Here is a 14,395-nt window from a genome sequence, read left to right as displayed (position 1 = left end):
GCTGCACATGGACTCCACTTCTTTTCATAAATTACCACAGGTCAGTCCCTGGGGGAAAACAGGTAGATCAAATATAACCCCAGACCCCAGGGGCTATGTCACAGCAGAGATGGACATAGGCAATTGAGCAAATTATTAACAATGTGTAATGAGATGCCCAGGATATTTTGGGATCCCAAAGGAGATACCTAATCCTGACTGGGGATGGGACCAGTGGAGCAGCAGGATGGAGGGAGAGGGGGACATTGCAGAATGGGAAGGCTTGTCTGAACCCCTCCCCCAGCACACTCAGACCATCCTGGCAGCCCCTCTGCCTCCAGATGGGCACCACTACTTAAGGTTGGAGGTAGGAGGGTTTTGTTAACAATGTGAATCTGGATGCCGCTGGGTAGGGAGGCATTCCCCACTTCCACAGGCTCACTGCTCCTGGTGCTTCTGAGGTCACTGCACTGAGCCATGTAGAATTGGGAGCCCTGGTCTAAGGAGGGGAACAGTGGAGAGCTGGCACCTGCTGTGTGATTGAGACCAGAGGTCCCAGCCTATCTGGAGAGAGAATGTGGATGCAGTTGACCATGGTGCAGGGTGCATGCTGTGCAGAGTGGAGAGGCCCCACAGAGACCACTTAAACTCTGAGGGCACAGCCAGGTGACCAGCGCCACAGCCCGACCAGGTGGGTGTAACTTTGAGTCACCCACTCTGAAGCCCATCAGGCCTAAAGACTCATAATACCCGACTCTATCTCTCCCTTAGCTACTCTATCTTCTCTTCCCTCTCTACCCCAACAGCCTCCATTTGTCTCCCCACCATTACCCTGGTCTCCACTGCCCTTTCCCAACCCTTCCCAGCTACTGTTCCTCCCTAGACCCCAGAGGTCAAAGTGAAACACAATCCTTACAGCCTTTTATATTAAGAGTTTCAATCTCTATTCCTAATTTTTAAAGTGGATGAATAGGCTGTTTCAAATGAAGCTTCTTTGTCAATGGTTGTGAATTTTTTAAAAAAAGAGTTTACCCATCCCCGATTTAAGAAGTTTCATAATACTAAATGACTTAACAAAATGTTAGCTGTGCTATGCTTTCGTAACAAATAAGTTTTATCTATTTTACTCAAAATGTTCTCAGTACAATGGCAGATGCCTCTAATCCCAACTACTAAGGAGGCTGAGGCAGGAAGATTAGAAGTTTGAGGCCAGTCTAGACATCTTAGTGAGACCTGTCTCAAAAACAACAACAACAACAACAAAAAAAAAAACCAAACACATTTTTAGGGAAGTAGCTGTTCTGGATAGCTAGATGTTTAGATTACAAAGTCATTCCTCTTTTATGTCCTAATTTTAAAAACAACAACAACAAAAAAAAACCTGATATAGCATTTTTAAAATGAAATACGTCAGTCCTGCATTCTTAACCAGAGTTTTCTGAACATAACTTAAAGTTCTCTCAATGACTCAGGGTCATCCCTATATTATCTGGTCATGATCTTAGAGGTGTTTTGTCCCTACACTACTGTGCTTTGAATTCTCCTGTCTGCTTTTTGTAACTATTCTGTTTCCTCCCTCACTGTTGACTGTCAAGTAATAACAATAACAGAAGCAGGACCATGAGAGCAGCTCCCATCAGTGGGCTAAGGAGATTATGTGGATTCGTTCATTTAATTCTCACAAGGTAGGTCCTCTGATTACACTCATTTTGCAGATCAGAAAACAGACTCAGATAGTTAAGAGCCTTGACCAAGTCCACACAGTAGTGGACTTGATGGGCTGTCACTTGAATCCAGTTGATCTGACTCCCAAGACCCACTTAAAATCACCGTACTTGACTTCTGGGATCCTCCCTATTGCAATCTTCCCCTCTACTTCTAATTTGCTCTTAAATCTGTCATGGATAAAGAGCAAGATAACCACACTTATCAAGACTCTGTGTGAAGTAAGGCTAGATGGGAGATGGGATGGGAAGATGCAGGGTGGGATTGGTAGGTAAAAGACACAGGTTTTCTTGGGGTGGTGATAAAAATGTTCCAAAATTGAACATGGCCATGGTCTCACAACTCTGTTAATGTACAAAAAACCATCAAACTGCATAGTTTAAAAGGCTGGCTTATATGATATATAAATTATATCTCAATAAAGCTGTAGAAGAAGAAATCAGAAAGCTGAAAGAGCCCTAATATGCACTTTGGTTGCTCAGAAACTTTTTATGCTGTCCCCAGTGCTGGCTAAGTTCCAATATGTACATTTGTAGAGTAGATGAACTCTGGCTAAAGCATTTGAGACTCAAAAAATAACTCTGGGCACCACCAGTGTTTTCTGGTTCTCACTTTGCCTCCACAGTTGATCTGCCCCTCCCTCTGGCCCTCACCAAGCCCTGAGTCCCAGCAGGGACCTACCTGGTCAGTGTCATCTTCCTAAGTAGGCAGGGAGTCCTGCTGGTTCCTGATCTGGACTGGCCTGCAAAATATGCATCTCTCTCAGCAGCCTGGGTGGGTCTGCAAGCCTGCAAGGGCCGTGTCTGAACCCAGCCTGGACCCTACGGCTGGCCACCCTGGACAGGCTTCCGTTCCTCAGGTGCTCATTCGTCTTTCTTGACCATAGCTCAAGTTCTTCTTTTTGTAAGAAGCTGGTTTACTATCATGATTCTTTCTTGTGACTTTATATTAGACTTTAAAAAATTGAACATGGCCATAGTCATGGGTGTTTTGTTTTACTTTGGCTAATTTCTTAAATGCGAGAGAAAAAGGAAATTGTTGTAAAGAAAAACCTTCTCCAAGTGCCAGAGATATTTAGAGGAACCAGGGCAAGGGAGGGTTTTTGTTATTTTGTTTTGTGTTGTTTTTTTTTTTTGTGGTCCTGAGAATTGAACCCAGGGGCACTCTACCACTGAACTACATCCCCAACTCTTTTCTTTCTTTCTTTTTGAAGCAGGGTTTTGCTAAGTTCCCATACTGGCCTCAAATTTAAGATCCTCTTGCCTTGACTTCCCAAGTTGCTGGAATTACAGGCCTAAGGGGGGGGGCAGGATTTTCCAAACAGAAGTCCCATCTTATGTCACAGTTTGAAACATAAATCCCCAGACTGGGTATCAGGAGATCTGCTACTAGTTCCAGGCCTGTGGGCTCCTTGCAGGATGACTGCATATCACCAATCACATCTAGAATGTCAAGGAGGGGCCACAGATGGAGAGGCTGCTGGGGAAAAGGTGTCCTCTGTGAAAATGTTAAGATTGGAAAGCTGCATAAAGGCTCCTCCAGTGAGAAGTGAAGTTAAAAGACAAACTTGGGTATGCATGGCCCAGGTGACACTGGGATGTCTGACCAGGCTGCCTTTAAGAAAAGAAGCCAGTGGGCATGGGCAGAGCTGAGACTATGTTCCCTTGTGTCACTCAGAAGCCAGCAGCTGCATCCTGAGGAGCAGCAGTGTCATTCCAGTGTCCACACACCAAGGAGCCAAAGACTCACCCTGCCTGCAAACAGGACAGTCTCCTGATGAAGGTATAGCATCTAGAGCTAAAAGACAAGGTTCCAGTCCCCACGCTCACTTAACTATCTGCAAGTTAATTCAACTTCCCTGAGCCTTACTCTTCTCATCTACAGTCAGAATACTAAGAATGTCCTCTCAGTAAGCTCCAGGTGGGGATGAAAAAATAAATGTAGACCACACCGCCCAGAACTTTGCCCAGGGTAAGAACTGATAGCAAGCTGCCACTGCTGCCCATCTCAGCAGCAGGAAGCTGGAGAGTTTACTGTCATTTACATGGCGTACTATGACCCAGGAATGTCCTAAGCCTTTTGCATGTTAACTTCCTCATTTCTCACAATACCACATGAAGGCAGCTACTGTCATCATCCATGCTTTATAGATGAGGAAGAAGCTGGGGCCCAGAGAAGTTTCCTAATCTGTCCAAGGTCACAAAACATGTGAATAAGTGGCAGAACACAGCAGTCTCTGTTGTGGTAGCGGTGGGGAGCATCTTGCCTCTGCTGGACGTGCACTGACCACCAATGTAGCTAAGGCCGTGGATCCTGGAGAGACAGTGGGAGCCAGAGACACTCCTCAAAGGGCTTACATTACATGGGGCAGACAGACACAAATAAGGAAGGGACAGAACAAATTTCTGAAGAGGGGTCTGCAGAGAAATTTCTGGAAATCACAGAGCACCATTTGGACTGAGAAAGCTTCCGTTTTGCCCTTATCCTGAGAATTGAAAAGAACAGTGGTCTCTTTTTGTAGATGTTGGGCCTCTGTAATAGAAAGTGGCCTCAGACACTTACTGTTCCTGGTAATAAAAAATGCCAGGACTTCTCCCCCTCTCATTATGAAGGGTCTAAAATGCTCAATTCATCACACACAGAGGACCCTGCAGGGCACTCAGTTCTTGCAGACAGCTCAGTGTTATGCCAGGGCAGCATGGACAAGGGTCTCTACTCTCATGCTTTTCTTCCTCCTTCTAGGGAGGAGCACGGCGCTAGCCAGGGACTGCCCACCTTGCTTCTTCCCTGAAGAGGGCAAGCACTGATCTCACAGAGGGCAAGGCTCTGTTCCTGCCTCTGTACCCGCAGTCACCTTGTTACTTCCAAAAACAGTCAAGGGAATGCTAAATTCTATACTACCAAGACAGGCAAGAACTTGCCTTTTAAAATGACGAGGTGCTTTGGGAAAGGTCTGATCCCTGACTGGGTCTCAGAGAGGGCTCAAATTTCCACGACACTAGCTGTTGAGATCTACAATGTGCTGGGCAGGTGGGGACCTGGCTACAGCCCTACTAGATACTTCCTCAAGGCTTTTCTGTTGCTTTAATTTTGCTCTTCCAGGTGAGATGAGCCATGAAGGATGAGAACTTCCCATTGCACTTGCCTGAGATCCAAACTTCTTATCTGGGAGCACAAAGCCAGTCTGCCACCCTTCTAGCAGGAGGGTATGGCCTGTCTCTCAATAGGCCGCTAACTACGTGGTCCTCCTTGAAGATATTCCTGGGGCCTCTGCCCTGGGTGACTCTACCTGTGAGGCAGCCACCTGACTCCACACCTAGCTAGATTCTTTGTATCCTTGAAGTGTCACCTCCTCAGAGTAACTCATCCTTACTACCCAGTCTAATAAAAGTCTCTCTCTCCTACCCTCCCTCTCTCCCTCCCTCTTCATCTCCTTCCTGGCTCTCATGTTGATCCTAGGCCTGTTTGTCCTCAGATCCATTCCTTCTCCTGTTTCCCAGGGGTGTCATCTGGCTTCTGGCCTAGGTCTGGCCAATGCAGCCACTGGGGGAACCTGGAAGTTTCAGGAAGAGTAGAGCCATGTATGGTACCTCCTGCCTCCACCTCTGCTTCGGGAGGCAGCTCTCGGGTCTCCTCCTTGGCTCCAGTTCCCTTTGGAAAGGCCAACCCAGTGCTAGCTTCCCCCGGTGACCCCACCCTAGGCTCCAGCCTAGATTGTCTCTCTAGGTTGTCTGGTGGTGGCCGCCCCTATGGCCTTTCATCTCCAGGCTGCCTCTCTCCCCCATTTGGCTCCTCCATTCTCTACTACCCATGTAACCAATTCCTTGCACCAAAATCCTATTTCCGATACTCAAATTATTTCTGTCTTTCTGGTTGGACCCTGACTGATACAGCATCTATCATAACTTGTAATTCTTTTATTAATTTGTTCAGTTAGTTATTATCTGGACCCACTGTAAGTTCTACAGGGTGGGGGCTGTATCTCTACTGTGCATCGCTACATCCGCAGTCCCAGTACAGCACCTGGCAATCAGGGAGCCACCTTGACAAATAATGCAAACAAGTGTCCAGTGATGAAAAGATATAAAAATTGGTGTTTCCCAAGAAATCCTCAAATTTCCAAAAAGAAAATGGAAATACCATTTGGAAGCAGAGCGTATTTCCACACACCACTTGTTATTAAAACATTAGCAAAGAAAGAGTGGTTTTTCATCTTTTCCACTCAACAGAGGCACCAAGACCACCTTCAATAAATAAGTGATATGTAAGTGGTCTTGATTAAGATATCAACACAGCCCAGGGACAAGCCAGCTCCCCAGGGTGCCATGCCTCAGGACATGAACGCCAAGTCCTGGACAAACCTTTTTGCGGTCTCCACAGACTTCTGCTCCGCCAGCTCCTTCTGTAGTTCCCTCTCCTTGGCTTCCTTCTGGCCAATGGGGCAGTCCTCAGGGACAGTGAAGAGGGACAGGGCATCTTTACTGTCCTCTTCTCGTAGCACTTTAGCAAACACCTTCTCAGCCAGGAGCCGGACTTGCTCGTCCACTTCAGAGATGTTCAGCTTGGGGAATTGTCGCGGCATCTCGGCTAGCAAAGAAAGAAGAAGAGCATGAGTCTAATGTGTTACTGGATGTCCTGGGTCCCCACTGTGAGGGGCCAGAAGGCACTGAGGTGAGGCCTAGTTCCACCTGATCCTTGGGTCAGCTGTCAACCCAGGAATTCCCAGATCAAACCCAGCAGGCTACATTTCAAAATCAGTTCCATAAGTGATCAAGGGTGAAGCGGATGGAGCCACTCATGTTTCATGGGAAAGCAAACACTCAGACGTAAGAGAATGAACTATTCAACTAGGTGTTCCCATTTTCCTGACCTTGGGGAATCTGCAGCACATGGCAGGCCTGCCCTCCTGACTTTGCTTCCAAGACTAAGTAGGGGCGGGGGAGAATTCAGAACGTCCCTCCTCCAGTCTATGAAGTTATTAGGAATGCAGCACTAACCAAACTTTACTCCCCCTCTTCCAGGAAGGAAGTCCAAAACTCACGGGGTTTCACAATGAGCTTATAGCCCCACAAGATTACAGTAGAGCCCTGGTAAATCCAAAGCTGCCTTCTACAATTCATAAAATGAGAACGTTGGCTGCTAAGAAAGAATCTGTTATCACAGTTTATGGTCCCTCAAAACCTCCAGAATTCTCTAATAAGACACAGCAAATAAAGTTAAGGTTTGAACAGGGATGCTTCACCCAACTGAAAACTCACTTCCTCAAAGAAACTTTTCCTATCCAACTCTGACACTGGAAGTTTTTCTCATCACCTGGATGCTTTCTTTTTCTTTTCTTTCTTTACTTTTTTACTTTTACAAACACTTATACAGCACTTAATAGGTACACTCTGCCAAGCATTTTATGTTTATTATCTCAGTTAATATTTTTTTCTATTTTACAGATGAGAAAATTAAGGCATAGAGTGACCTCTCTCAGGGTCACACCTGCAATAAGTTGGCAGAGGTCTGTGCTTTTCTCAAACTTTCTCTCTTCTGTCCTCGGATCTGAACCCAAGCCCCCAGTTGTCCATCTGTGTCCTTAACCACTATGCAGTGCTGCTACTTTGTGTTCCTTCAGGTGCAGGACAGGGACTCTTCATGCTCCCCAAATAGCACAACACCTTGCAATGGGCGAATTCTGCCAATTTTCAACAAGCCACCTTCTCCAGGAGCAACTCTGAAAGGGGAGTTTCCTGTCCACCTATTACCACTGTTTCTTTAAGGCTGGTTTAAAAAAGAAGTGATTTTGTTGACAGACAAGACAAAGGTGAGGAAGGAAGAGGAAGAAATTAATTCCAGGGGAGGGGGCTCAGTGGGCCATCTTAGGACAGTCATTCTCTGGCCTCATAATTTTCTTATCTGAGATTAAACGACAGGACTAAATGGTCTCTAAGGCCCTCTCAGTTCTAAGTGGTATAATTCCAGGTACCGGAGAGGTTTCCAGTGCCTGGGGAGGCTTACTGTGCTGGTCTTCTCTGTGGCGTTTGAGGCTAATTCATGACACAGACAGGAAGGAAGAAAGTAGGCTATAATGGGCAGTTAGAGCGGTGTCTGTGGGCCCCTTGACTCTGAAACCAATTTTCTCTTCCCTCCACACCCAGGGACATGACTTTCCCAGGCCTCCTTTTCCCTAAGGAAGTTGGGTAGGAGGGAGCTGGTGAGGAAGAGCCACCACAGCACGCAACTCTGCTGGTCTAGGGAGCAAACCCAAGACAGCAGAGGTCTGGCCTCTTCAAAGAACAAGAGGAACAGAGTTGACTGTGGAGATTGCCATGTTCTAATTACAGAGTTAAGGGGAAGCTAGAGGTCATCAGAACAGAGGTTCAGAGAAGGCAATGGGTGGGGCGGGGGGTTGGTGCTGGAAAGCATAAAGAACCAGGCACAGGAAGCACATTCAGGCCAGAAAAAGCTATACCCCACCACCCCTCAACTCCAAGTCCATGAAGCAAATGCAACATTCCAAGTCCTCACATCACATTTCAGAAGTAGACAGGCCCAGGTAAAGGGCAGCAAATGTCACAAAGCGTCCACATTGTTTGACCGGTAATCCCACTTCTAGAAATTTCTCTAAGAATCTGAAGAAAGGAAAAAGTACAAAGTTCATTACTTGTACTCTTTATGTAAAGAACTTTAAAATGTCCAAATTAAAGCATACACACTTGAAAAAATTGTTAAGCTACCAGTATTATAATTATGAGGACAGTGAATCACATTCTAAAAAATCTTGTGAGATAATAGTAAATAAAAATATTAATGCCTGAAAATGTACCTGTGCTTTTATTATGATGGTATAAAAGTGAATCCCCTTATGGAAGGGGCTGCAAGGGAGAGACATGTTCAAAATGAGCAGATGACAGGATGGCCTATGTGTAAGGGCTGTCTTATTTTGATAATTAATGCTCTAATAATGTCACTTAAAAAAAAACACAGAAAGAAAATTGATTAGATTTAAGACCTTATTTTAAAAGGTGGGGGGACACAGTAAAAATAAACCATGATCTTATTCTAGCAAGTTTTGGCAATCAGGGACCTCTTCTGCCTACCCGACATGGAAAGAGGCCAGACCAAAGGGATTTGTACCATTGAGATTCATCTCTGCCTAAGCTCCTGCCCTGCATGGAAGCTGCCCACCACCAGCTTCCTGCCCACTCCACCCCCATAAATGCACACAGCCTGACTCAGCAGGTTGTCTCAGAAATGGGCAATTTGGGGGAGGGTCCTTTATGTCTAAGGGTTCTTAAACCAGAGTCTGCCATCTTTGTCCCTGAAGCATTTTCATTCAAACATACTTTTCAGGATGCATCTTTCTATAAAAGATCTCCTCCTTTTACTTTAGCTTAAATAGTTTAAATCAAACTGGGCCCCAAGAGAAGTTGATACCTGTTGCTAGAAAAACAGGACCTGCTATCAAATACCGGGGAGATGCTGCGTTCCATAGCCCCTCCACCCAGGTTTGTAAGGCATGTTAGACCTCAGGATCATGGAGTAGCACTTTCCCAAGGAAGTCTTTGTTTCACAGAGCTCATGGGAACCACGGCAGTGTCTTAAACAACTGGTCACTAGTGGGGACCCACGCACTACATCAGTGGACCTTGCAGCCTACCACATATGTGCTGTCTCCTAGACATTCCAGACAGACAACTCCACCTGCCAACCCTTCCTGACAGAACTCAAACACCCCTCAGACCTCTAGACACCTGCTAGGCCAGGCCTGCCAAGGAGAGACCACTCTGCAGATGCCAACTGGAGTTCAGCTCCAGCTGCCTGATAGTGTCTGGCCTTCAACCATTTGTCAGCTGAAGCCAGCAGTCGTGCAATACTTAACTGTGAATTTACCAGCATCGGTCAGCTAGTGATACAGCTTATCTCTTGTTGCATATGACACCCTCTGATGAGCATAAAGAAATGTCCCGAAGTTAGAAAGCTCTAAAAATGCCACCAGTTTCAACAAACAGTAAATTTGCATAGCACTAGAGCCCCTCCAGAAAAGCAGCACAGTGACCCTGAAATCCCCTCCTTACACAAATGAAGCTGTTTCCTGCCTTTGCCAGATGCTCTCTGATAGAACCCATGACACAGACCTGAGCCGGGCGCTGGAGACTCCATGACTGATCCTGGGGATCACACAGGCAACGATGTCCTCCCGCCAGGTGCTAGTGCTGCCCTGGAGGCTGCGCTGAGTCAGTGTAAGAGCAGCTAGCTGGGTCCTGCCTGCCGCTGCTGGGGTGGGAGGTCTCTGCTTTGCATATCTGTGAGCAGGAAAAGTCTGGGCTGGAAATTCTCCCGTGAATACAAAATGCGAGTGGAAAATTTCAAGAGCCCTAAAGGCCCCAGGTAATGCCGGTTATCCAAGCTTGTAGTATGAATGTGGTCTCCTGGCCCGGCTCCCAGTCCTCCACAGAAGAAAATAAAGCAGCCTCTACCCCCAGCAGCACATTCAGCCGTCCTGAGCAACCACAGAAGATAAGCCACCGCCTCTCTCTAACGCCCAGATCCTCCTGAAAGCCGAGGAGCAGTGAGATACCATCACCGGTGCAGCTTCCGTTTTGAAACCCACTTCAGGCCTGACCTGGAGACAGGCCCATCTCCCCAAGGAGTTTCTTCTATGGCACAGCCTGCCCTGTCTTCTCTCAGAAGACACCCCCAAACCAACCCTCCTGACGGCACCCCAGGACTGGAGCAGGAACTCAGAGCCCAACTGCCAATACCAGGTCCTCCCTCCCCTCCTCCTCTAAAAGAGGAAAGGCCGTGAACTGTTTCCTCCTTGCCCAGGAAGGACAGAGTCTCAGAAGAGGGGAAAGCCCCAGCGCAGGGACAGCACAGGGATAAAAGCAGCAAGCCCATCCCTACACATCTTCTTCTTACCTGAAAGAAACCACACATCACAGATTACAGGCCAGCCTGACAAGCTCCACCATACGTGTGCGCGCACACACACACACATACACACACACACACACACACACACACGGAAGAAATATGTCCACCTGGCCCACCTGAGCCCACGCCCTGCACCCTTCCCTTCTTACTGCCACTTATGTGGGCTCCAGCTCTGATCAGCCTCCTGAACTGGCTGGACTCGGCCATTCTCCTGGGGAAGGTGGAGCCTGCCTCAAGTGACCCACAGAAGCCAAGCAGGATGGATTAAAACAGCGTCACAGGCACAAAGCTCTGCATCCTTTCGTCTGCCTTTTAGGAGAATGGGGAGGCCTCAGAGGAGGCACGTTGGCCTTCCAGTGACTTCGACAAATTGTGTGCGTCTGGGAAATAACCATGAGCAAAATGGCTATTTCGGTGGTGCTGTTGAAATCCTGGGGAGAAGAGCCCAGAAAGAATGGGTCAGCTGTTTACCGAGAAGCTAGATGTAGCCCTGACTTGGGCCTGAGTCACCTCCTCATGTCCAATGGAGATGTTGTGCCTTGCTGAGCCCACATCATAACTCCTGTGAGCACAGAGCAGGATTACAGGGTTGACACATGATCCTCGGGCTGCTGCTGGGCCTTGGCTACCCAGAGATTACGATCCACCTGTCCTCACAGCTGTTTCATAAACATTACAATCAGCAGGCTACAAGCAACGTAGAAGGAGGGTAATATTTATTCATTAAATAATTAAACGGGCTTACAGCCTGAGAGAAAAATAATATCCAAGCCCTTAGTATTGTTCTGCCAGAAGGGAGGAGACAAACGATTTCTTCTGCTGGTGTTTTGGGGGAAAGGAAAGAGCAGGTGGAGAGTGTGATGGGAGCATCCTAAACCATGGGTCTGAGTCCAATGCATTCAGGTCATTTTATTCTGTACCTTTAATGAGATCCTAGATAGCCTTAGTCTAAACAAAGTTCAGTCTGTGGAACCTAAAAGGACAGAAGGCTTGGAAAATACTGCATTCCACAGTTCCACCATGAGGATTCATGCATAATTTCTACTAGCAGATTCAACTCCATCGGGTCTAGATAGAGACAGGTAGCAGCTCCATCAGATGACACTGGGTATAGCAACAGCCAAGGGTCCTGCTGGAGCTAAATGATGGAACACCTTCTAGAACAGGGCCCATTTAGGAGCAAACTAGAGCTCTATTTCAGGAGGGCAAGCTGTACTCAGGACCTCATGATCCCACCTAGAGCCTAACATGTTGCTGTTCCCTGAGGCCCAGGTGTTTCCCTAGGCTAAAGAACACTGGTCCCAAGCCCAAAGCCTTACTTCCCTATTGAATGGACATCAGGTCAATATTTAATAATCAGACTCAGAGGCTGTATCCCCTGCCTGGGAAACCAGGCTACATTCACTTTTATCACTTACATGCCCTTAAAAGACCAGAAAGGCTGGAATCAAATTACGTATGTCTCATTGGGAAAGAGAGGCACAGGCTTGCCTAGAGTGGTCCATTTTCCTTCTTGTTCCTGAGATGCCTGTGACTTACACAAGCAGTTGGGCAAAGAGGTTTTATCTGCTCAATATGAACTCCACAACAAATTTTGCCTGTCTTATTCACAATTATATCCCCATGCTTGGAATATGGCAGGTACTCAATACATATTTGTTGAATAAACTATTGTATAAAACACAAATAAGTGAATGAGCTCTGTACAGGAATCTACCTATGCCAACTCAAGATCAGTACAATGAGTAGCTAATAACATGGACTCCAGGCAATCTCCTGGGTTTGAATCTCGTTCCACCACTTAGTTGCATGACTTCAAGTAAGTGAGTAAACTTTCTGTGCCTCAATTTTATTCCTTATAAAAGAAGAATGATAAAAATACCAGCCTCATGGGTTGCCATGACAAATTAGCATATGTAAAGTGCTTAGACTAGTACCTGGCTCAGAGTATGTGCTTTGTAAGCATTAGCTGTCAACATTATTATCTTTATCATCATTTTATCAGATAAAAGAGATTCCAACTGGGAAAATAAGCATAAAGTTTAATCTAGACACGGAATCATTTCATTTAGCATTACTTATCAAGCACAATTATGGGCCTGGTACTCTCCCAAGTTCCTACCTGGGTACAGGAAGAAGGAAGCCATGTTTAAATGTGAAGTTAGGTTAGAAGGAGGAACAGCCTTCTCCTCTATGAATGCTACTTCTTGGTAACTCTACACATCTAGGACTCCAACCATGTGTCCCCCCTCCCATTCCCTAATCAGTTCCTCATCACCATTAGAAACAGTTACCATTGTCTCTTGTCCTGAATATGCAGTCAAGATGTGGAAGAACTAAAAATTAATCTGCTTGGTGGAAAAACCAGGAAAGCCAATGAGCAGCTTATGGAGAAAAAAAAAATGTTTCTCCCCACTTAACCCTAAAACTACATTTGTCTGCCCATGATGTTATCAAGATCTGAGACTGATGTTAAGACCACCTTGAAGAGTGATCCAGCAAGTGCAAGGGCAAGAAAAACAACTCTCATATCTCAAAGAACTTCTTGTCTTGGGTGAGAGCAGCTCAACACTTATCCAGGATCAAGTGACTGAGCCTGGGCTAAAAGGGACTAAAAGTTCAGAGAGTCTCCCAATGCCCCAATCACACAAGAGCCATAATTCCAGAGAGGGTAGTGCCCTACTATCATTTCCAGAGAAAGTCAGGCCCCTCAGAGTTGCAGCCAGGAGAGACCAACTACCCCCAGGCCTTCTGTCAACACTCTGAGAAGTAGGAGCTGACAGAAGCTGTCTGGCTCAGTGGCTCCACTGTCACTCAGCATGGATGCTTCACAGCCAGAGGATGAATTTCTCCTCTGCAAGTTCCAGCTGCAGTCAGCTTTTCCCTGAAGATGGCCAAATGTTTGTCACTCTCTCCAGGGGAATAGCCAACGAGGGCTCAGGGCCATGCTGAAATCCCTCCTAATGCTGCCAGCTTTCACCCAGCTCCTTTGCTTATTTGTAGTCAGAAAGGTTCCAGCCACAAACAGTTCAGGGACATGACAGTTAGCAAGCCTCTCCTACTCCAGGACCTCTCATAACTCACATCAGAGGCCACTGCCAGCCTAGACCAGCCATTAGCAGCTCTGCTGGCAAAGCAGCTACCAGGAAGTTCAAGGGCAGAAAGCAGACTACCAGAAAACAAGGCTACTCCCAGAAAGCCAGAAGGAAGGATGAAACGACTCATCATCCTGTCCATTCCATGCGCCAGGTAGAAGTCCATCTCAGCTGCCCACATCCGGCAGGTCTCAAGCACCTAGAAACTTGTCCAGACACTTAAGTGGCAGCATGTCCCAGGGCCTTTAATTTCCCTAAATCTTGAGAATCCAATCTAGGCCTCCAGGAATCAGGGATGCTGCAGCTAGCTCACCTGGGGCCGCTGAAGCCCAGGCCACCTCCAGGAAAGGGGCGGGAAAATAGGCAAGGATAGGGCAGGGGATAAGCCTGGGGTCATCACTGTGGGATGGGAAGCCACAAGCCGAGGTCGCGACCCTGGAGCACTCAGGACTCCCGACCTGGGCTGCAGGGGCCACAGGGAGCCGGCCCAAGGTCAGCAGTGCAGCATCGCGCGCACTCACCAGGTTCAGAGGACAGGGCCATGCCTGGGCCCGAGGGGGGAGGCGGTTGCAGAGCTGGAGTGCAGGTGACACGCTAGGCAGGGCACACAGCTAGCGCCGCGGAGCCGGGCTGAGGAGCAATGAAGCCCTCCCAGGCGGGCCCGGGCCGGGCCA

At 47.2% G+C, this 14,395-nt stretch overlaps 1 protein-coding gene across 9 annotated transcripts in view; it reads right to left on the bottom strand.

The window, feature by feature from the left end:
* The window catches only part of Ampd3 (adenosine monophosphate deaminase 3), a 50,216-nt gene that overhangs the window by 30,573 nt on the left and 5,248 nt on the right, over positions 1 to 14,395 (bottom strand). For 5 of the 9 annotated variants that reach the window (XM_048788324.1, XM_048788322.1, XM_048788321.1 and 2 more), the window contains one exon: positions 6,066 to 6,291. In XM_048788324.1, the coding sequence (XP_048644281.1) occupies positions 6,066 to 6,286 (221 nt within the window). In that variant the 5' untranslated portion in view covers positions 6,287 to 6,291. Of the gene's footprint in view, positions 1 to 6,065; positions 6,292 to 6,574; positions 6,593 to 9,827; positions 10,474 to 10,775; positions 10,794 to 14,242; positions 14,390 to 14,395 lie in introns of those variants that run through there. The other 4 variants (XM_048788319.1, XM_015477622.2, XM_015477623.2 and 1 more) reach the window with 4 other exon arrangements.

Source organism: Marmota marmota, unplaced genomic scaffold, assembly GCF_001458135.2.
Source record: "Marmota marmota marmota unplaced genomic scaffold, marMar, whole genome shotgun sequence".
Classification (NCBI taxonomy): Eukaryota; Metazoa; Chordata; class Mammalia; order Rodentia; family Sciuridae; genus Marmota; species Marmota marmota.
This window is presented reverse-complemented; position numbering and strand designations above follow the sequence as displayed.